The 24,494-nt window shown below is 40.8% G+C and overlaps 1 protein-coding gene across 5 annotated transcripts in view; it reads left to right on the top strand.

Moving 5' to 3' along the window:
* The window catches only part of PRKG1 (protein kinase cGMP-dependent 1), a 583,893-nt gene that overhangs the window by 545,818 nt on the left and 13,581 nt on the right, over window positions 1-24,494 (top strand). For all 5 annotated transcript variants that reach the window (XM_053388611.1, XM_053388609.1, XM_053388608.1 and 2 more), the window contains 2 exons: window positions 6,572-6,668; window positions 23,757-23,896. In XM_053388611.1, coding sequence (XP_053244586.1) covers window positions 6,572-6,668; window positions 23,757-23,896 — 237 coding nt within the window. The remainder of the gene's footprint in view (window positions 1-6,571; window positions 6,669-23,756; window positions 23,897-24,494) is intronic.

Here is a 24,494-nt window from a genome sequence, read left to right as displayed (position 1 = left end):
GCCTTGTTTGTGGGTGACCCAGTTTCATTGCCCTTCTGGTTGGCTCAAAGCCACCGTATTTGCTACTAGAGGGAATGGTTATGTGATCTGTGTGCCAATGAGCTAACAATCTAAATTTTGACAGTGTATGGGAAGAAGACTACAGATGGAAAGGTAAAAGAGGAAGGAGTAAAAAGAGATGAATTTAAATGTAGCCGTGTTTTACATACTTAAACTTCATAGCCTTGAGATTGGCTTTCTCTTTTGTGTTTGCTGCTATAATTGCCTGTTACACCAAGTTCAGCCCAGGTGAACTATGAAACACTGACAGGTATACACAGGAGTTTCTTAACCTTGGAACTATAAAGTCTCCCCGCTGCTTTTGGCTTCTTTGTATGAGCTCCTTCTGTTCCCCCATAATTTTGATGTACAAACAGAGGGTCCATGTTGTGCTTGGCCCTGAAACTCTTCCCTAATCGGCTTATGGGCAGGGCTTGCCCCACTCCAAGCCGGTGGTGCCACAGTTATACCAATGGCCTTTAGCCAATCAGCAGCGTGGCAAGGCTGGGGGTATTTATTTGCAGCACGACGTAGGGACCTCCTTTTGCTTTGCACTGCCAAACACCTGCCCACCCACCCGTTAATTAGGTCGTGTTTGGCCTTGTTTTGGACTTTGGTTGGTCGCCTGTTTGGGAATGGGGGCCAGGTAGGATTTTTTTCCAACGTGGCAGATTGGCTGTGGCCACTTGGTTTTTGCCTACCTCTTAGCAATCATCACAACTTTGCAAGGTTTGGTGGTTAGGCATTGGTTTAGGGGAATGTGGGGAGGGGAGGTGCAGCCATCTCCTGCCCCTCCAATGAATAGGGTATTCCGTTAAAGGAATCCGGGGGTCTGGATCTCAACTGAAGCCGGAGAGGGGCTAGGGCCATGCCAGGACTCCAGGGGTGAGCACCAGTCTATGTACATTGATGGAACTCCCCCTGCTGGTTGTTTACCCTTCCAGGCTTCCTGCAGGGTGGGGCAGGAGCCAGATATAGTTTGATACCAATGCCTAAACCAATACCAGTCACATTTGTGTATTTTAATAAAGTTGTGGCCAAAATTTGCCCATTAACATTTAAACTAAATTCTGTCTCCACTGTGTCTTTATTTCCATGGGGGATGGGTTTTGGGGCTCGAAGCACAAGCGGATTTTCTCTTTATATGAGCAATTCACTTTAAAATTAATAAAATGTTATGTAATATAACTGGTTTCAGAAACATGATCAGACAGAAATTTAGTTTTCTTTTTGCTCCAATGCTATGTTGCTTTCAGTACATTTCAAAGAATTGCATTTGAAAATTTGTCATTCCAGTTGCATCACGCAGCATTAGAACTCAAGTGGTGCATGTCCTTGTGGGTATCTGAGTAGAGAGGTCACCAAATCTGGTTTAAAGTGAGATCTTGGAGCTTAGATTGGAAGGAAAAATGAATTTTGAGGGGGAGAGGAATAATGAAATTTCATAGAGGTGGTATTGGCACCCAGAAAAACATTAATGCAAGTTGCCCAACTGTGTTGTAGACTATCGTCTGCTTCTTACCAGGATTAGACGTCCTGTTTGGTGTTCTGAAACAATTAAGAAATTATGTGTGGGCAGCAAGGGTGATAGTTAGGGAATGCCTTTGAGGCAGAAGCCTTAGCTCCTCACTCAGAAAAAATTGCAAGAGGGTCCTCAAATGCAGCAGACCTGGCCTACCATGTTTAGAAGTAATCCAAGTAATACACATTGCCATCTATAACAAGAGACTCCCATAAGACCAGGTTTACAGTGACTTAAATGCACCACTATTGTATCTACCAACTATTCCATGAAGCATGATTTCCAGGTGAATTTGGAAATTCTTGCTCAAGAGAAACATTTGAGGAGTATGAAGAGGAACAAAAAACTGCAACAGGACTAGCAAATTTTCTGATAGGGCATGAATCTAAAACATTATTCTCCATGCTTGGATGGCCAATAGAGGCAAGGACTTATATGTAGCAGCTGTAAGCTAAAAGCTACATTTTAAAGGGTTCTACAAAATAGGATATTTGGAACAAAAATCAAATAGGCATTTCCTTGGACTGTCAGTGTGGCAACAATTAGGTGGTGAATGTGGTTATGATTACTAGGATGTTGTATAAACATGCAAACATAAGGAAAATACTCCTGCTGCATCACACCAAAGGCCTATCTATTCCAGCTTCCTGTTTCCCAAAGGAAACAAGATGCTATGTTATTTTAACAATGTAGGCTTAAAGTGGATTCAGACAATGTGTTTAACAGCCCGTTAATATGGAACTGTCTTTCCATTAAGGAATAGACCTTGTATGGCTATTTACTGTTTTATTAAATGCAGGTTATCTTTTAGTAATCATCATGTGAATGGTGTGGTCCTCCAAATCCATTCTTTTGCTGTAATCCTCAACAGGGAGGATAATTCTGAAGCACTTGTTTCTGGATTAGTGAGACTTGCTTCCACATAAATAAGATTAGTAATTTCAGCTAAGACTTGTGACAAATGTGACGTTACATTACAAATAAGAGGGATACAGTGGCGCTGTGGTCTAAACCACGGAGTCTCTTGGTTTAGACCATAAGGTGATCCAAAGGTCAGCAGTTCAAATCCACGTGATGGGGGGAACTCCCATTGCTCTGTCCCAGCTCCTGCCAACCTAACAGTTTGAATGCATACCAGTGCAAGTAGTTAAATACGTACTGCTGCGGTGGGTAGGTAAACGGTGTTTCCATGCACTCTGGGTTCTGTCACAGTGTTCCACTGTGCCAGAAGCAGTTTAGTCACGCTGGCCACATAACTCAGAAAGCTGTCTGTGGACAAACACCGGATCCCTTGGCCTGAAAGCAAGAAGAACGCCACACCCCATAGTCACCTTTGACTAGACTTAACTGTCCAGGGGTCCTTTACCTTTACATTTTACCTACATTACAAATAGAAACATCCCAGTATAAACTATGATGGAAAATGTAAGAGCTAAAAAAAGCATCCTAACTGGATTAAAAATAGATCTGTGAAGTACATTGACTAGGTTACAAAGCTTATCACAATATGTTCTTTATAATTCAGCTATGAAGAGATTTGTAAGTTGATCTTCCATTTGGCAGCATTTTAGCCTCCTACCCCTTTAACATGCACATCATGGCAAGTGTAAAATGATCAATAAGCAACTGTGTCAAACAAGGTTATTCCATGAACCACCACAGGCTCTGAGCTGATTAGCTTCCAAGATCAGATGTAATGTGTTGGCCATAGATGCAAGGTTATGGAAAGGACCTAATAAACAATCAAATGGAGTTTATTTCCCATCAGAACCTTTTGAAATAGGATTACCAGGATTGCTTCACAATATGCTTTTGCAGTTTTTCTATTTACTTTTGCTTTTTGTAATCTTTTTTTGCTCCTCTGACTTCTAGCATCCCCCTCCCAACCTACGGCCATTAGGGGACAACATAGTTGGGCAGCTGCCATGGCCCAAGTCCCAGACAGTAACAGCTGACAGGAGCCCTGATTGGAGTTCCCAACATTGTGGCTGAATTTTCTTTATCACTGTGTTTATGCTCCTCAGTGCTCATAAGATTATCAGATGAGGTAGAGCAGCAGCAACAGGGACTACCACAAGAACCAGAGCCTTCTCCCTCTGGGTCCATCAGGTAGCAGCAGGAAAAAGGATGAACTGCCACATGGCATACCCAAAGTGAGAGGGATGATGGGGACTTTTGCTGCAGCTGATTGCCACCTTTAGGTCTGGACCCACTGAGTAGTGGACACAAGGAAAATAACACCTATAGAGAGAGTGGGAACACTCTCTACCTTAAAGCTAACCCATGTTTTGTGAATGGACCAGTGGATCAAGGGGCACAGAAGACAGCTGGCCATACCTCAGCCACCCACCCAAACAAAGTTCTTTAACTAAAGGAGAGCCTAAGCAATGCACAGTGGTACCTCGGGTTACATACGCTTCAGGTTGCAAACGCTTCAGGTTACAGACTCCGCTAACCCAGAAATAGTACCTTGGGTTAAGAACTTTGCTTCAGGATGAGAACAGAAACCGTGCTCCGGTGGTGCAGCGGCAGCTGGAGGCCCCATTAGCTAAAGTGGTGCTTCAGGTTAAGATCAGTTTCAGGTTAAGAATGGACCTCCGGAACAAATTAAGTACTTAACCCGAGGTACCATATACTATATGGGACACGGGTGGCGCTGTGGGTAAAAGCCTCAGCGCCTAGGACTTGCCGATCGAAAGGTCGGCGGTTCGAATCCCCGCGGCGGGGTGCGCTCCCGTTGTTCGGTCCCAGCGCCTGCCAACCTAGCAGTTCAAAAGCACTCCCGGGTGCAAGTAGATAAATAGGGACTGCTTACTAGCAGGAAGGTAAACGGCGTTTCCGTGTGCGGCTCTGGCTCGCCAGAGCAGCGATGTCATGCTGGCCACGTGACCTGGAAGTGTCTCCGGATAGCGCTGGCCCCCGGCCTCTTGAGTGAGATGGGCGCACAACCCTAGAGTCTGTCAAGACTGGCCCGTACGGGCAGGGGTACCTTTACCTTTTACCTACCATATACTATATGTGGGGCTTCCCTTACACTTTACCTGGAAACTGCAGTTGCTGTCAGCATGTGACACCTCTGCTCAAAGATCTGCACTGGTTAACTTGTTTGTCTGTTTAATTACTGTTTCAGTCTGTGGAACCAGCACTGCTTGCTTACAAGTGTCAAATAATATCTGTGCTTGTAATAAATTTGTATATTGTGTGGCAGCTACACTTTGGAACTTCCTGCCTATTGACATCAGGCAGGTGCCTTTGCTGAACTCGTTTGCACCTGCTTAAAACATTTTTGTTTACACAAGTCTATCCAGGCACATAGATTAGATTCTAAACAGTTACAGGTATGACAGAATCACTGCTATATACATATATTAAACTGGGAGAAAAATAATATTCATGAAGATCTATCAGAATTACATTCTTTTTTTAGTCTAGCAATATGAATAAAATGTTGAAACCTTAGTCAAGCATAATGTCTTATGGTTGCTTTGCACATGCATTTAACATTTCTAATCGTGTGTGTGTGTGTGTGTGTTGCTGGTCATGTTAGCAGTCAAATGTGGTTATTTTTGGTCATGTGATTTTTTTGTTGTTGCTGGTGGTGTACTCTCCGGCACAAATGAAGGTGTGCATTTTAGTGTGCTCCCGAGTAATGACAACCAGCAGAAAATAAACATGTGTAATTAAAATAAAAAATACCATTAACACCAAATATTCACATTTTTATTAGGCATGCTAGTAAATTAAACACACTGACCAAGGTGTAACTAGTTTTAAATGCCCAAGAGTTTCTTCTGAACTGTGTTCACCCCCATAATACATGGTCACCTGTTTTTGAAACCTAAAGGAGTATACTTTAAAAAAAGAAGAAGCGCTTTTGAGTGTGTTTCAGGAAGACACCTACATCCAGCTGGAATAAATGATCTAAAAGGGCACAGCTAAATAAGTACCCTCTAATTTTTACTTAGTTAGCCCATGTGACCTTACACATAGTCTGTTTTGGAATGCTTGAGAAACCATCTGTTCTGTTCATGGTAAATGTTAGAACCGTATACAGTTTCTGAAGAACAAAGGTGGCAGCACATGCGTGAGGTCTTTTTTTTCTTTTTCTGGCACCCAAGTACTTCCCAGATGAAACTTCAGTAAGTGAGTGGAACCTGTTCTCCCATTTGCCCTCTTAGCCTTTCTAAAAATACTGTAATCCCCAAGAAGAAGCTATTTTGGGAGATGCATCTGCATGGGTATACCCTTGGGAGGCTTAGTTTTGGCATGCGCACATGTGTCAGTTTCACATGGCTTACATAGCTCGTCCTGTGCACACTTATTACAAGCCTCTCTGTACACAGACTCGAGAGACAACTCCTGGATCTGGGAACCACAAAGCTTTTGAATTTGTAGGCTGAGTTTCTAAACGCAGGAGGAGGGGAAATGTTCTTTTAGAAATGTTAATGGGTGTCTGAAATAATTCCTTTCAGACATCCACACGCCAGTTCCTCAGCTTATTGGATCTGATTTCATAAAACCTGGCTGTGGTTTCTCTCCGGGGACCTTAATGATCTTGCCACTTTCAATAAACATTTATAGAAACTGCCAGCTTGCGGACAAGAGAAACTCATATGAAAGACTTTATCTTCCAGAAATATTGAAAAGCAAAAAAAAAAAAAAAATCCTCCAAAAAAAACCCCACCCCACCCCACCTTCACGAGAAGATTAATAGAAACTGTCAAGATGTAGCCTTCAGTTGATAACTGGAATTGAATTATAGCGCAAAGCATTTGCATTACACAGACATTCTCTTGGCACCTCTGGTTTATTTTGGGGGCGGAAATGCAAATAGGTTTTGAACGCGGACCAATAAGACAATGGGCGAGAAAACAAAGAAACTTTGAGAGACAAGATGGAAATTAAGCTCGTAAACTCCATTCAGCGCGCATGTCATCCAGGAACAGAGTTATGTAGCACTCATGTTTGCACTTCTAAGAAATTTCCATTTTTTCGCATTAAAAAATCCAGATATGAAGCCGAAGCTGCCTTCTTTGCCAACCTGAAACTATCTGACTTCAACATCATTGACACACTTGGAGTTGGAGGTTTTGGAAGAGTTGAGCTGGTAGGTAACAGTTCTCTTTTTAACATGTTAACTCTGTTTTGTGGGTTTGCTTGTGGGGGGAGAGAGGGGATTGGGAAGGATATTTATCTTTTCCTTGTTCGGTACCCAATGAAGAGAAATATTAGTGAAGATAAGGGTGTAAAGCTGTCAGTCACCAAAAAGCAGTGATAAACTTTGCAGTAGTGAGGGGGAAAAAATCTGAATAAACTCCTGTCACTGCCTTTGTAAGTCTGGGTTTTTCATTCTCCAGGGTACCTTGTATTTAAATAATGTGACAGCTGGGGGAACAGGGGAATCTTCCAGCCAATATATTGAAATAAGGACTCACACGGGCTGTGGTACAGTTTCAGAAATAATGCAATATTTATCATTTCCTCATTGCGATTATGTTTGCTCTGCTCTAGGTATTTGCAATTAAGATAAAAAACAACCATTTCCCAACTTGTAATAGAATTATGCAATAACCAAAATAGCAATTTTAATGAGCTGTTGTTGTTGCTTTAATTTTATATATTCTGTTTGCATTCTGTTTTATATGGCTTTGTATGGTTAGGTCCCGTGGGAATTTATGCTGAAGGCATGTGATATATATGACACAAAGGTTTATGTTGAAGGCATGAGATATATATTACATAAATAAGTAAACAATATTAATAGAATTATATTGACCTTTAAATATATATAAAATGAAGATACTGGTGATCAATATGTATTTTTTTTGTTCTATACATGTGTATGTATCAAATGTATAAGAAGAGAATATATTATTAGTTGGGTGACTCATTTGTGAGTAACAAATTTATAGCAACAAGGAGGACTCCCTGATACGTGACACCTGTCAGACTCTTAGGAACTCCTTTAAGTTATGTACAGTGCAGTAAACAGGTTTTCTGCTGCCTTTCCAAAAATAAAGGGATATCCCTTCCATAAAAGCAAGGCAAGCAAGCAGTCATGCCATTAACAACCTTTTCTTCGGATTGACTTGCAGTTTGTGAGCACAATCCAGAGATGTACACACAGTACACCCAGAATTATTTGTATTTAAAGTTTAAGCAGGCGATTTGCTATGAGCCAAAGAACTCTGCAGCTAAGGCTGCAATACTAAATGCACTTACCAGGGAAGACGTAAGCCTCACAGAGTGGGAGTTACTTCCAAGTAAATATGCATATGATTGTGCCACAATTCCTTGAACAACAGCTCATATAATGCATATTGAAACAGACTGGGGTTTCAGGTGAGATTATGATATGGCATTGGGGGCCTGCCATTTGGGAGGGATGTCCGGCATTTAATTGGGCATGCCCGGTTCATCTACCTAGACTAAGAATAATCTCAGCCAACCTAACTACAGGCATGTGAAAAGAAAATGCTAAGCTAAAAGACTTCATATCAAGCAAGTTCAAGAACTTTGGAATGGGTTAGACCACTGTGAAAAGTGGACCAAACCAATTTCTTCTCCATTCCCCGCCAAGCACCAAATTACTGTGCAGTTACAGGTGTAGAATGTTATGGACATCTGGTTGGTCACTATGCAAACAGGATGCTGGACAAGATGGGCCACTTACCTGGTCCAGCTTGGCTCTTCTTATGTTCTTAGAGTTGTATTTTTTATTTCTCTGGAAAAAAATTAAGTAAAAAACAACAACACATTGCTTAAATGCCGTTTATAGCACTAACTTGACTTTTGTGGTGGGAATTCTCCCATCACCAAGGTGTAACTTTGCTTTCATGTAATCAGTGGTAAGATTGAAAACTGGAATATCTGTGATTCAGAGCTAGTACTGGCTGGTGGGCTGTCAAGAATGCACTGGCCGACAGTTTAATGTTCAGATGTGGCTTGTTATAAGTACATGGATAGTGCTCCAGACACCTTTGTGAGTGCCAGTTGATTTAAGAATGTGTTCCCTGGACCAATTTAGATGCAGGTACATGTCCATTAAACGAGACAGACATTTAAATAATTGTCAGTTCAAGGAAGATTGGAATGGCATTTAGGAAATTTGGAGTTTTCCTCAGCATAAAAGGCCACATCATAGTAAGCCACATCATAAAACTTAACGCAGTGAAAATTGTAAGCTATCATATGCAGTAATGGGGTCCCTCCTATATAATTTGGTTGTCTTTGTAAGTTAATAGACATTTCGAGAAGACTAGTATATTCATGCAGTTCCCTGGGTGGTTTTTTGTTTTAAGAAATCTGGTCTTAGTCTCATATTACACTATCTCTCAGTAGGTACTATTTTAGGCCTGTTCTTCACCTCAAATGGCTGGTGGTGTCCATAAGGATCTTGCAGAAAGAGACAGGAAGAGACTTGTTCAATTTTCAAGCAAACAGTATAAATGGCTTGCAGAGTTGGGTTCTTAGTGAGAGTAATTACAAATCTATCTCCACACATCCACTAAGAAATAATGAAATTTGCAAAGCGCTTAGAAGCCTATTTTGGCATCCAGTGGAATATAAATAAATAAATAAATGCCGGTATTAATACTGATAATTCAAACAGAATAGCCTTGGTAACGTTGCCTTTAGAAATCAGGTGTTTGAAATATGGGTTAAGTAATCATACAAAGGACTTTGTAGGGTTTGTAACTCTGGCCCCTCAGTATTCATTCCTATCAAAGAACCATAGAATATAATCTACCCCTTTTGCCCCCTTAGTCTGTTTTTGTAAATAAATAAATAAGTAAAGGAAATGCATAAAAATAACAGTTCATGATGCCCACAGTCTACACCAGGCATAGGCAAACTCGGCCCTCCAGATGTTTCGGGACTACAACTCCCATCATCCCTAGCTAACAGGACAGGGATAATGGGGATTGTAGTCTCAAAACATCTGGAGGGCCGAGTTTGCCTACGCCTGATCTAAACATTTATCAGTCTTAGTGACCTCCTAACAGCCACCATCATAAATCTCCACCGAGTCTGCCAAGTAAGTAGAGGCTATTCCAAGAAATGTCCAGCTCATGTTTCTGCCTAAGATGAAATAAAAGGAAGCAATATAAGATAACCAGACATCCTGTTTTAACAGCTATAGCGCCACAGAAATAAACAAAGTCATTCTTGTCTTTTGACTAAGAGATGAGCTACACATTACCTTCCCTCTGGGAGGCTGTTTCCACACACTGACTTTTTTATGCCTGACTGTAAGACCTCATACATTGCGCCATACGGAACATCTCTTCTGTAAAGCACATAGGCTGTAATGCAAAAAACTAAAATCTAGCCTTTAGCAGCAACTACTTCAATGAAAGACAGGAAATGAACAAATCTCCTAACTGGATAAGACCCTGCTTATACATTGAAGACAGTTGTCAGCTGCTGTCAGAGGAAAGCCAGGTGCTGGGAACTAAGAATTGAGTCAAAGATGAGGGACAAATCCAGGAGGCAAAGCTGAAGAACACACCTGAGTCCAGATAGGAAGATTTTATACTTTGTCCTGTCTTGGAAGAACCAATGGCCAGCATGGGTGGGTGGGTGGGGAGCAAATCAGAGCATGGGAAGTCCAACAGTTCACTGCCTAAGAAGCTTCTCTCAGCTTCAGCCATGGTGGCTCATTACATGGAGTAGCCAAAAATAGGAAACCAAGAATACCTGGTTTTAGTCCCAACGGGGCCTGTCAGCTATCAACAATTATGAATGTAACTTAATAGTTTTCTGCATAGTGGCTTCCAAACTCCCTACCCACAGTGAATCCTGTCTTCTCCAGAGAACTTTAGGGCATATTCTAAACTTCACACTTAATTCCTAAAGGGTGCTGGTCAGGCCTGATGGGCCTTATCATTCAGGTATTCCACCTCTTTTTGTCTTTGTTGTAAAAACCAGAAAAAATGTAAATAAAAATTAGATGCAATGATGTATAACTTTATTCTCTAAAAGCATTGTCAACTTGCCTTACATGAGTAAATATTGAGACCCACATTTCACTAACTGTGTCTGGCATAAGCCTTTAGTTAAACTACATGAAAGACACACTAGCAGTGGGTTTCCATTGTGGCATCACACTGCCAAGATCCTTCCATATGAGCACACACTTGGAGGGAGATTTTGATGGTAGCAGGGAAGTAGCAGTCATGAGAGCCTAATATAAAATATTATCCAAAGGATCAAGTTGATGCTAATTGTCATTTGCTCTTGATGCATGAGGTTGACTGACATGTGCCAAAGTTTTGAAAGCTGTGGGAAAGTTATTTTGTTGTTGCTCCTGGAAAAGAATCCTCCCAGCAGCTGGATCTAGGCTTATTTCGATGTATAATCCAAGTTTTTGAGTTGGGTGCAGGGGGCTCAATCTCCTATTGATAATGAATGTAGGGTGTTGAAAGCAAGACAGTATGATCTCTCTGGCTTCCAATGGGGACCTGACCAAGAACTAATTATTATTATTATTTGTTGTTGTTATCCTGCATTTCCACAATTAAGCATCCACGGCTGCTAACAAAAATACAAATTTATAAAAATAATGGTGATCCTAGAGCAGGCATGGCCAAACTTGGCCCTCCAGATGTTTTGGGACTACAGCTCGCATCATCCCTAGCTAACAGGACCAGTGGTCAGGGATGGTGGGAATTGTAGTCCCAAAACATCTGGAGGGCCAAGTTTGGCCATGCCTGTCCTAGAGTGTATATCAGAAAAAAGGGAGTGCATATACTGCTCCCCCATGCATTGATGTACTATTAAGATCACCACCATCCTTGTGGACTCTTGAAGCTAAGCAGAAGAACCTTATTACTGAAGTTGACTACTGCTTTTTAGTGGCTTGCGTTATATGTTTTTATAGTTTTATTTTTTTAACTTTTATTATGTTGTAATTGTTATTTTGTATTGTTCGCAAAACTTGGGTGTATAATTGTGGAAAGGTGGGATAAAATTGTTTGAGTATATGGCGGGGAACACTTTTAAAGTTGAGAATATTTATAGAAAGACAAAAAAGAATAATCAGTGAATACAAAACATATCTGAAACTTTTGGACACTTTGGCAGAAATTATAGTCTGTTCCCCAAGCCCTGTCAGTCAGAACTATTGATTTGGAAATGTTTTCCGTTTACCACTGTTCTCGTGGGTCCATTATATAGTGGCTGTCTGCTGCAATACCTATCATTTAAGCATAACATATTGCTATCAGAGAGGTTCTGTTATTGACTTGCTGTGTACAGATCTTGTCAGTACATTGGTACAAAGCCCAAGATTCCACTTCAGTATATCATTTCTTCCTATACTTTAAAACAGGCATAGGCAAACTCGGCCCACCAGATGTTTTGGGTCTACAACTCCCATCATCCCTGACCACTGGTCCTGTTAGCTAGGGATGATGCGAGTTGTAGTCCCAAAACATCTGGAGGGCTGAGTTTGCCTATGCCTGCTTTAAAATATCTACTCATATGCCTTGTGTAAATTAGCATGTGCTTATTAAGATATACTTTATCCATCAGCTTATTTTGTATGTGCCCAAAATAGTGCCAAAAATGTGCACTGACTTCCTATGGCTTTTCAGTCACAACTCATAGTGGTTGCTTTACATGCTTTTGAAAACCACCTTCTCCTTTCCCCTTAAAATCAGTGGAGTATCTTTTTTACAATGTCACTGGTGCTTCAAGTTCAAATAATATCTCTTCCCCACCCCCTTCTCCACACATATACATGCACAAAATTATGATAGAGGAGCTTTTTTCTAACTGCTTGTCTCTGTGGACTGCACTACCCACTCAAGAAGGCCTTGCAATATATAATACCTCTTATCACCCATTATAACAACAACACCTATAGTTAAAAATGTGTGTGAGAGAGAGATTCAGTTCCTGGATTCTATCTTTTTGTCACACTAGTATGGCCAAGAAATGAGTCACAGGACAGGACTGTCTAGAGTGGATAGAGGCAGTCTTGCTTTTTCCATTTTATGGTGCAGGTTTATCCCATGCTCCAATGAGATATCCTTATACTATAAAAATATTATTTATACCCCGCCCATCTGGCTGGGTTTCCCCAGCCACTCTGGGCGGCTCCCAATTGAATATTAAAAACACAATACAGCATTAAACATTAAAAACTTCCCTAAACAGTGCTGCTGCCTTCAGATGTCTTTTAAAAGTAGGATAGTTGCTTGTTTCCTTAACATTCGATGGGAGGGCGTTCCACAGGGCAGGCACCACTACCGAGAAGGCCCTCTGCCTGGTTCCCTGTAACTTTGCTTCTCGCAGTGAGAGAACCGCCAGAAGGCCCTTGGCGCTGGACCTCAGCGTCCGGCTGAATGATGGGGAGGGAGGCGCTCCTTCAGGTATACAGGACTGAGGCTTTAAAGGTCAGCACCAACGCTTTGAATTGTGCTTGGAAACGTACTGGGAGCCAATGCAGGTCTCTCAGGACCAGTGTTATATGGTCCTGGCGGCCACTCCCAGTCACCAGTCTAGCTGCCACATTCTGGATTAATTGCAGTTTCTGAGTCACCTTCAAAAGTAGCCCCACATAGAGCTCATTGCAGTAGTCCAAGCGGGAGATAACCACTCTGGCGAGACAGTCTGCGAGCAGGTAGGGTCTCAGCCTGCATACCAGATGGAGCTGGCAGACAGCTGCCCTGGACACAGAATTGACCTGCACCACCATGGACAGCTGTGAGTCCAAAATGACTCCCAGGCTGCGCATCTGGTCCTTCAGGGGCACAGTTATCCCATTCAGGGCCAGGGAGTCCCCCACACCTGCCCACCCCCTGACCCCCAAACAGTACTTCTGTCCTGTCAGGATTCAACCTCATTCTGTTAGCCGCCATCCATCCTTGAGAATGCTTCTTTCCCTATTCCCATAAATGCATTTGCAGAGAGTTGGTTGGACTCAGGACTGAAGGACTGAAGGAAAGTATGCTCTTGTGCCTATCCTCCAATGAATTAATACTTGTCAAGTGGTGCCTAGGCATCACTTTATCTTTACAAATGAAGACCTCTACACGTGGCCTATCAGAAGTACACATACACTTTGTGGATCCATTAATTTAAAGGAGGGTTTGAGGAAGTGGGGGCCTGCTTAACTCTCCCAACACAGCACATACCAGGGCAGGTGGTTTACATTGGTTAGGATGCTGTATCCTATAAAAACTGTGCCATTCTGCAGAGCAGTAATCACTCTTGACCACTCTAAATGTTCTCAGAGTGAATAGAGTCATTCAAAAAAAGAAAAGAAATGCATGTAACCATATTATGGAGCATAAGCTCATGAAACAATGTAAGTTCATACACCAGAGGGCCTAGATCATTAACTTACAACCTGTGGAGACAAATAATTGCGAATTAGGTGATTGCAATTTCTTCATCTAATCAATATTCAAAGGTTACATTGATGAAATGAATAGTAGAATTCTAAAAGATTGTGAGCATCCTTTGCTTTGATATGTCCCTTTCTTCCCTCTCTAAGATAATTACAGTGTTTTGTGCTTCCTGGTCTGCTTATTTATCTATTTATTTATTTGGGCTACATTTTGGAAAAAGTTAAGCACTTTTCAGTCCCATTAATTCTCCCCTTGAGACAATTTCTAACTTAAATTGTGTAACCTTCATTGGATTGTGGCCTTCATTTATCTTTTTAAGCTTTTTACTAACTTAATCAATGGATGAGATTCAGTTATACAATAGAGTTTAAAGAGCAAACCCAAGCAAGTATTTGAAGCAGAGAAAATAAGGCAAGATATGCAACTCTTAATTATTCACAAGTGTGCTCAGGAATTCCTTACTCCAAAACCTGTAGAACACCATGAAGCTTTTCAACGGGGTGGTTTTGTTTGTTACTTTGCTTCCTTCATTTGTTAACTCTCCAGCAAAATGAACATTTATTTAACAGTTGATATAAAAAAGAAAAAGATCAAAATATATCTATCATTGTTTGAAATGATACAAGAAAAATGTCAACCCTGTATGCAATTAGTGTAGCAACCTAGGACCAACTTCTACAAGGAAACATTTTATATGAAGCTGAGTGAACCATACACATGTCAAGAAAATGAAATGTGAACTTCAAGAACAGCGTGGGAGAATATTCTGCCTAATTTTAGCACCTCCTGACCCAAGTGATCTTATGTGCAGTGTTCAGCAAATTTAATCAGGTACAAAATTAGTTGAAAAATAAAATTAGAGCCTGACTACAAGTCTAAAGCTCCAAGTTATTCATTGTAAGACGAATGTGATAAATAATCATGTACTTTGGATAAGAATTAGGAAAACAAAATAATACCATGATGTTGTGTGTAAAACAATCAAGTGATAGTACAATGGTGTAATCGGAAGTCAACTTTATTTTCTCTTAATTCTCTTTATTTTCTTTTTTCTTTCTGTTCTGTAGATTAGTAATAGATAACAGTAATGATTGATGATGTATAGATTGTATAGTTGTGTGTTATTGTATTCTGAAGTGAATTATGGTGGGATGTTGTTTAATTTAATGTTGTTTTTTAAAAAAACTTACTCATTGTTTCTAAGATATCTCAGTGAATATGTACTGTACTTATGGGAACTTTAAGAACTGAGCATTGTTCATGTGGAAGAGTGATCAGATATGAAAGGGCAGACTTTACAAATTGGCAGTACTTCATCTATTCCTGAATCAGTTTTAGAACATGATGTGATGTCTGCATGGAATAGGCCTGACTGGTCTGTATCATAGTTGTTGGATTTTTCATATAATTCATAGAGCCCCGTCATACGCAGGATTTTTAAAGTGGGGATATTGGTTGAATACATGTGGTTTGAGATTTTCCTCAGCTGAGTACGTGCTCATGCAATTGCTTCTGTGCATGTCTTGATCCCAATCTACTCTTTCACTCTGTAAGTTGACAAGTGGGTTAGATGCAGAGGGTTTAAAGCAAATAGCATAGTATATCTTTACCTCATGGGGGTAGGGTATATTGTTGTTGTTGTTATTTCTGCCATTCACCCTAAGGTCCCAGGGCAGATTACAACATTAGAACACAATATTTAAAACAGTTGCAGAACAACTTCCAGTCATGGAAATAAGATTGATCTTAAAAATATGCATCTCAAATGTCAAAAGCCAGGGTAAAGAGGCATGTCCTCAGCATTTGCCGGAAGCCAGAGGTTCATCTGGCTGAAGTTGCCAGATGAACCTCTGTGGGGAGTTGCACAACTTAGGAGCTGTATACTTATACAGTTACAGTATTCTTAAGAGAGTCCATGTCCAAGGCTGTATCTAGGACTTAGCAAGGCTATCACCTGCCTCCATTATGCTCCAGCACATATTCTCCATGACAACAAAAAAGAGGATCAAAATTACCCATGGCAGAGAGGTTAAACTGAAACCAGTTCTCCAAATGAAACCTGAATCTCCCAGAAGTGAGACTCCTAACTTCAACAGAAAAACACACAGATAGTTTTAATCATGATTCCCCCCTCCCCCCCAAGGATATTCACTAGTCTGTTTAGTCATGGTTGTACAACACTATTATTTATTTACTTTTAAAATCTATAGCCCTCCTTTCAGTCAAAATTTTCCCACGGTTGCAGTAGTACAAACACAGACACTTCGGCTCATGCATATGCCTTAAATCCAGTAGCTTTTAGTTCCCTGGGCAATGACAGAACCAGGACAGGTTTTCCCTCTTACTCTGCAGTCCCAGTGTTCTTTCTGTTAAGGAAGGAGGGGAGAAGCAAATCCTCTGCAACTTCTCCTTCTCTGGCCAAAGGATAGGGCTAAGCTGGTCTTTCCTTGGCCATGTTTTTCTTCCTAGAACGCGAAGGGATGCAGCCTCCCCAATGCCTTAGGTTTCCTGTCTACAATGTGATTCCCTCCTGCTCTGCACTCCCAGACAATTCACTCCCCCATGCTCCTTCCTTCCAAACCACAGTTAAGCTTGTCAAATCTATTTTAAACAGTGGTTTCTGAATCTATAAGATGTATAACTTGTGAGACAGAGAAAAAATAAAGGTGCTCAAAGCATGGTGACCTCGTTCACTTTGTCTGGCAACAAAGTTGATTAGTAGGTCAGCTGAGCATCTGAAGAAAAAAAAGAAAATGGACAAAGATGTCCAATTATTTAAATTATTTAAGATATTTGGGGGAGAGGAGAGCTAATTTCCTGTTGTCATGGAGATGGGCCAGAAATTTATATAACCTCTTAGAATTGAAGTTTGTAAGGTTAGGCAGGCCAAATCTTTCCCATATACATAAAGGCAAAATATTCAAAATTAGCTTCAATCCAGTTTCCTAAAAATGGGTGTAAATCAGTCTGGAGGCTGATCAACATCTTTCTTGCACTTTGTATTTGCAGCAAGCAGCACGTACAGGGTGTTAAGAATGCATAATGTTGTTCTGCACATCCCAATCATGGATACGTGAGTAGTTTCAGAGGTCCAGCTGTACCTTGAGTTTGGTTTCCTTGGAATGAGGATTACTTGAGCCTGATGATTTTATTCACACAGGTTTGTATTCATATAGGCTAAGCCTAATGTGGGAGGTTCAGAGCATCAACATTCTGTCAGATCCTACTCCCCCATAATGTTTCTTTTGTTGGTATCTGCCTATCTTGGGAGACCAGGACTTCACCTAAGCTAAGCTCAGAAGCACTGAACTGCTTAACTGTAACTTGTAGTGAAGGAGTTTGCTCCAGGAAGGAAAAAAATCTGTAGCAGGAATGAATAACCCATGGCACTCAGGATGCTGTTGAACTCAAGCTCCATCAGATCAGCCCTAGCAAGTGGAGCCATCAGTCAGGAATAATGGGAACTGTAGCCCACAACATCTGGAGATGCTACAACTTCTTTGCTCTCCAGGGCAGTCCTTCACTACAGTGTTAAGCAGTTCAAGTACTTTGAAAAGGTTGGGCTCCCCATCCCTGGGCTACAAGGAGGAAGTGCACGTTCATGAAGCTGGCTCCCAATTTTTCACTGTAATTAGCAGGGAACCAATGTTACATCTTGGCCTGCTCTCTATATGTATCAGGACCAGTTACAATGTCCACTAAAATGTGGTTGGCTGTTTTTGTTTTCCAAATGGGCAATGAGACAATCCACATAACTTTTGCACAGATGCCATAACACACAAAATTCAGCTGATCTTGTCACCATGAACATAGCAACCTGAGCAGGAATACACTGTACTGACCACATGCATTGGCTAAATAAGGTTCTGTGGTTTAGTTAATTATCCATGCAGCATTTTAGGCATGATGGTGTTTGATGAAGCAAGGCATTTCAGAAAATAAAAAGGACACCGCTTTTCTCATGTTTCAGCTTGTGCTGGCTAATTTATTTTTAACCAAGGATTCGTTTTGCTCATGTCATTAGTCTGCAGACCATTTCCCCCTCCCTCCAAAGAGAGAGACAGAGACCCTCAGTTCTATTTGTGTGCCTCATGTACAGTTATGCTGCAAATATCAGTGTGGGATTCAAGCACCAAGGTTACTTTTAGTGTTTCATTATGCATGAGAGAGTATTCATTTACGAGAATCCATAAAGAGGACGTGCACAGACCCATGCTATGAGCAGTCCAGATCATATCAAGTATTGTTGTCTCTTTGCATTTTGTTATTCAGTTAATGCCCTGCAGAAATAGACCTTATGTCCAAACAAAAAGATATTTAGCAGAAACTGTAAAATGTCTCCTAAACAGGGTGCAGAATATGCAAATAGAAAGATGCACAAAGGCATGAATTGAGGCCAATTATGGATGTTTAGCATTATGAGTTGTAAAATAAATGAGACAGCATTATAGCATACACATAAAGCTTCACATATGCTTTTTCACAGCTTTTACTTAATATACATAGGAAGCTCTTCAACTATTCATGCACTTGTGAGTATGGGAATAGGTTTTGCAATACTGAGTTCCACAGTAATGTGGTTACAGTTTATCCTGCACAGTTCCAGATAGAAAACATGGAGATCTCATTTTATTATTGTTGTTGTTATTTACATATTACTTTTCTACCCTAAGTAGAAATACTCCACAAATATTGTTTTCATCAAAACAAGGAAAACATTGTGAAACATTATAAAAAACCTAAAATATCATATAAGAGCAAATAAGTAATAGCAGCAGCCAGCAATTTAAGAACCTAGCTCCAAAAGGATTGGGGTAATAATAATAATAATAATAATAATAATAATAATAATAGCTTATACTTGCCTTGTTCCCAAAGGAGATGTGAATCCCAAAACTTATAAATTCTGTTGTGGGTGCGGAAAGCCTTCGAAACAAACTGTAAAATAAGCACATTCTGTAAAGCCTTAAAAGATTATCCAGCTGCAGGATTTGGGCCCACTATCACAGAATTTTGAATGTTACAATGAAGAATTTAAGAGTTTTAAAATGTATATTTGAAGAAGAAAAAAACCTTTGCTTGTGAACTTTCCATTTTCCCCCCTGCAGACAAAATCTTCATAAAATCATTGCTTTATTGAGTCTACACAAGAAGTTCCACCTATAATGACCTTAGACACAGACAGCGTGTGGATGTTTGTCGGAGACATCAATCACTTTTACTCTTTGCCCCTAGAAAAAGCGACAGAAGTTCTTGACTTATGTATGACACAGTTTATTTAAGATTGATGAATTCTAATGATATCAGGAAACTTAAGATAGATAGCACTCCTTCAGATTACTTAGATTTCTTGCATATTGCTTGCCAGGGATCCACTTTCTGCAAAGGTTCCTGCCTGTTTGAAGAAAAAACTGCTTTGTTTCAGAAAAGCCAGTTGAACGGGGTTCATTTCTTGCTTGTTGCAAAAGCCTGGTGTGCTTAAACTATTACCATGGCTGTTGGAGCAACTGTGTTGTTGCCTTTTGTAAAAGGAAAATGGATCCTATGGAATAAGAGGCAATATATTTTTCTGAAATTCTGAAATTCTTCCATCTGGATCCAGCTAGAAGTCGGGTTCCTAGAGGAGACTCATGTGTGTAAATGAATACTGAATACAGAATTCCCCACTCCAATCTAGCAACCAAGATGCTACATACAGAGGCCAGTAAACAAAGAGCTGGAATCCCAGGAAATCTGGAAGAACAGAGCACTTGGATGCAGCTCTGCCCCAGCTTCTCTTTCCTGCCAAACAGTGGGATCCAAGCTTCTTTCACCGATCAGGCTATGTGTGCACACCCTTGGCTGTTGCACAAACATTAGGATGGATCATGGCTTTTGAGTTTCAGTATTATTTCATTTCTGGTGTTTGAGTTTTTCCATTTTTGGCTAGCAGCTTGAATCCATCATGAAACTTAGCATGGGAAAAGGGTCATAGCTCAGTTGCAGAGCAAATGTTTGCATGCAGAGGTTAAATCCCCAGCATCTACAGACAGGGATGGGATTGTCCCCTGCCTGATACACTAGAGAGCCACTGCCAGTAAGTCTAGAGACTCTAGACCAGTGTTTCCCAACCTTGGATCTCCAGCTGTTTTTGGACTACAACTCCAATGATCCCTAGCTAGGAAGATCAATGGTCAGAGATGATGGGAATTGTAGTCTGAAAACAGCAAAGGTTGGGAAACACTGCTCTAGACAATACGGAGCTAGATGGTCCAGAGGTCTTATTCAATATAAGGCAGCTTACTGTGCTCCACCAATACTCCTAGGCTGACATTCCTACCCTATTGCAAGGAAGAACCGTTCTGCTTTTCACAAGGTTATACTCATTCATGCAGCGCTTACATTTATGACTGCAATTGATGTGATAATGTGTAGTTTTGTTGGTCAGCTGGAAGGGAAATGTTTTCCTTCAACTTCCCACTGTTGGAAGTTTTGCATTTATCCTCTATTTTGTGTGTTATGTCTACAAAGCTTTAAAAATTAGTACTGCATTTACTGCACAATCCATTTAGCATTGCCAAATTGCCCAGGCTCCTCTCAAAATTATGCATTCAATAAAAAGAAAACAGCTGCCAACATGAATAATTTCAAACAAAAGCAAGTACGCCATCCAGGCTAGTAATGCAGGCATTACAAATAGGATTTGTTTTCTTTTGTCATTTATTTTTATAGCTGAATAGTTCTGCGACAACCAACCAATACATAAACAGAAAATCACTGACAAACCCTATAAAAACATATATATTTTTTAAAAAATAAGCATTACCCACCTAATTTGAATTGTGTTTGTTTTTATCAGGCTGTGTGTATTTTGGAACCCCATATAAGCATCCCTCACAGTCCATCTGTACTTTGTATTTATAATGAATATTTGTAGTTCTCTGAATGGTTTCCAGAGCAATAATTTGCCAGTTGTATTATGGTGAAGAATCAAGTCAATTGGGGAATGACCTAGTAGCCTCTTTCCTCAAGCAGAAAGGGGGGCATGGAAGGGTGTCTAGGAATGTGTCCTAATTCTGCTATCCCTCACTCTGCCAGCTCTGAACTGCTGTTGAATGTTCAGCTGTGATGTTCGGCACACTGATACACAAGCAGACATTCATGGTAAAAGCCTTATCATGCCATAGGACAAACACAGGTGGAACTTTTTAAGAACAAGAAAGAAGATTCCACCTAAACATTAGGAAGAACTTCCTGACAGTAAGAGCTGTTCGACAGTGGAATTTGCTGCCAAGGAGTGTGGTGGAGTCTCCTTCTTTGGAGGTCTTTAAGCAGAGGCTTGACAACCATATGTCAGGAGTGCTCTGATGGTGTTTCCTGCTTGGCAGGGGGTTGGACTCGATGGCCCTTGTGGTCTCTTCCAACTCTATGATTCTGTGATTCTATGGTTCGTAAGCACCTTCATTACATTCATTCATTCAATCAATCCATACATACCTTTTCTGTCCCAAGTCAACTTCTGAAACTACCACTTCAATCCAGCAGCTCCATAGTACATATGGCTCTCTGCGTGAGCTGTCCAACTCATTTTAATGTTGAGGAAGGCCCTAGGAACCCCACAGGTATTTCATTCCTAGCTTATGTGCTTTTCAAATGTTAAAAAGAGGTTCACTTAGAAGCCTTTTAAAAACACTTTGGTTTAACTCTCCCACTGAAATAAATGGGAAACTTCTTAAAAGTTAATGTCTCAATTTTAGCATTCTTTTCTATTACACCTGAATTATAGATGACCTGCCATTTTTCTTTTCTTTTTAGGATTATTAGTTTAGCTGTCAAGCCATTGGTTGTAGGATACTTTTGGTGGCCTTAATTGGTCTATTGTAAAATGAAGCCCTCCCTCCTCTCTCCCCCCCTCTCTCTCTCTGTCACACACACACACATACACACACACCAACCAACCATACATGTGAGACATTTTCACATGTATCTCATCCTAGCTCTTGAAACCAAACTGCTAAATTGCTCGTTTACTCCTATTGGAGAAAATGTCAATTGAATTCAAAAGAAGAATCCAGGCAGAAAGCCTTTTTAAGCGATCAAATTGTCTTTTAGGGACTGCAAAGAAATTGAGAATGAAAGAGTGTTTTCCTCATCCACTGCAGACTGGTGATATCAAGTCATCCCAGAGCACAGGGTTGTTAAACAAATCAGCTTTTGGTCTGGAGCTGCATGCAAATGGATATTACTTGAGCAGTGAAGTTGCTATGGAAGTGTATGCACTGAATTGTGTTCAGGTGAACAGTTTCCTTTCCAGGATTAAGTTTAAGAAAATGTGTTCCTCCAGTTAGTAGAAAGAGATTGTGCAGAAAGGTGATTGGATGGGAACTGCCTCATCACAAATCTACCTTTGATTGCCGCCATTGCCCAATTAATCCATGGAGCAATTTTCAACTTTTTCATTCTTCTTCTTCTTCTTCTTCTTCTTCTAAAACTATCATGATGAACAAACATCTAAAATGAGTAATAGTGTTTTTGGTGGGGTTTTTTTAAAAAGGGGAGAGCCACCAGAAGTATGTGAGAAAGCAAATGTTAGAGAACTGAATAAGCAAATTTCTCCAAAGTATGTCTGTTTAATGGATTGCAAATGTGGTTTTGCCCCAAAGGAGGGGGAAATGTAGTAATTGGGGCCTGTTTAAAGTTGTGTTTGTATGCACTCTGGCAATCATATTATAATTAGTGGGCCTGACCATTTGTGACCTGGGCAAGGTGATCAAGAGAGATGGTTAGACAGCTTTAGGCATTCTTTTGGAGATAGACAAGGAGAGTGTGATACTCCCAGATTTCTCAGTAGTGTTCAGTTCAATTGACCACTGTATGTTACTAGATGGGCTCTGCAGGGTGGAGGCATGGTGATATGGTGGCTCTATTCCTAACTGCAGGGTTACTTCCGGAAGGTGGCACTGGGTGACTTTTGCTCTGCTCAATGGCAATTAAGCTGTGGAATACCTCAAGCCAGTGGGAGTGGTAATCAGGGGATTCAGAGTGTGGTGCCATCGGTATCTATTTCTAGCCATCTGAATCAAGTGAGCAGGATAAGGGCTAATAAGCTGGATTCTGACAAGATACAGTTGTGGGTTTGTGGTTCTCAGCTCCAGGTATTAGGCAGATGACATACTCTAGAAGACGTTACACTTGGAGGTATTTCTAGGCCCAAATGTGGACTGGGTGACCTCATTTGCTTGAAGTGTGTCTGGCCCACTTTGGCTGGTCAGCCAGCTGCAGCCATTCCTGCACAGAAAATCCACAGGAGTCCATCCTCTGGTAGCCTCTTGATCTGATTACTGTATGATGACCTTGAAGATGACATGAGAACTGCAGCTGATGTGGATAATAGGGATTATAGGGTTTGTTTTTTGTTTGGTAAACATGTTTTTAATATCAGTTTGATGTGCACATATATCAGAGAAGCTCATCTGTTTTGTTGGAACTGATGAATTTCTGAATTGAAATCAATGCTAGCATGTGGTTCACTGCAAAAGGCTCTGTAACTGAAGAATACATGATGCGAGGAGGCAGGATGCAGAGTTGGTGAGCATGCTGGAAAGGGAAGTTTGCAAGTCCTTTCAACAGTTTGAGACCAACTATTCTTATGTAGATATATAGATATATATGTATGTATATGGCCACCTGTTTTGTGTTTGCACTTTTAGAAACTTGATAGGGTCCAGATGTTAAAATATATCAACGGTATTAACTTTTATCTTCACTTGTAGTTCAAAGTTCAGCGTTTTAGCTACTTGAGGAGTCATTATGTGCCCTGATTCCAATCTGCCATTTTCTTTCCCCCCACCCTTAAGGTCCAGTTGAAAAGCGATGAATCAAAAACGTTTGCAATGAAGATACTAAAGAAACGCCACATAGTGGACACAAGACAGCAGGAGCACATCCGCTCAGAGAAGCAGATCATGCAAGGGGCTCACTCAGATTTTATTGTGAGGTACTATTGTGGTTTCACTTGATAAATCCTTACTGGTTGAAGGTTGTATCTCAGCGTTAGAGCATTTGTTTTGCATGCAGAAGGTCCCATCCCACTGTCTCCAGGTAGGGCTTCGAGAGACCTGTCTGAAATCCTGCAGAGCTGATGCCAGGCAATGCTGGTGATACTGATCTGACCTACCATAAGGGTGTGTTCCTATGTGTGCAGATGGAACGTGCTTTTCAACCCCACTTGCAGTGTTTGATTAAACATGGATTATTCCTTATGTGTTCTAAACATTATAGCTGACATTCAAATGCCCTGAGGCATCAAATGCAGTGCAGGAATTGTGACGCACAGCTTTGATTTATACCAATACCTTGATAATCCAATCTCAAACCCTTTCAAGGAGACTTCAAAAGCACGGGAGAACATTCAAACAGGGGACGGGAACACTCCTTCCATCCCTTCTTCGCTGGCAGTTTTGACAACCTTACCAAGAGAGGGAGGAAGGGGTGGAGCAAGCTGTGCTTGTGCATGTGTGCATAGTGTGTGAATTATCTTTTATTCTATCTTTATGTACGATTTATGTGAGAGTTGCAGTGTAGTCTGTATCTGT

This window comes from Podarcis raffonei, chromosome 5 (assembly GCF_027172205.1).
Source record: "Podarcis raffonei isolate rPodRaf1 chromosome 5, rPodRaf1.pri, whole genome shotgun sequence".
Lineage (NCBI taxonomy): Eukaryota > Metazoa > Chordata > Lepidosauria > Squamata > Lacertidae > Podarcis > Podarcis raffonei.
This window is presented reverse-complemented; position numbering and strand designations above follow the sequence as displayed.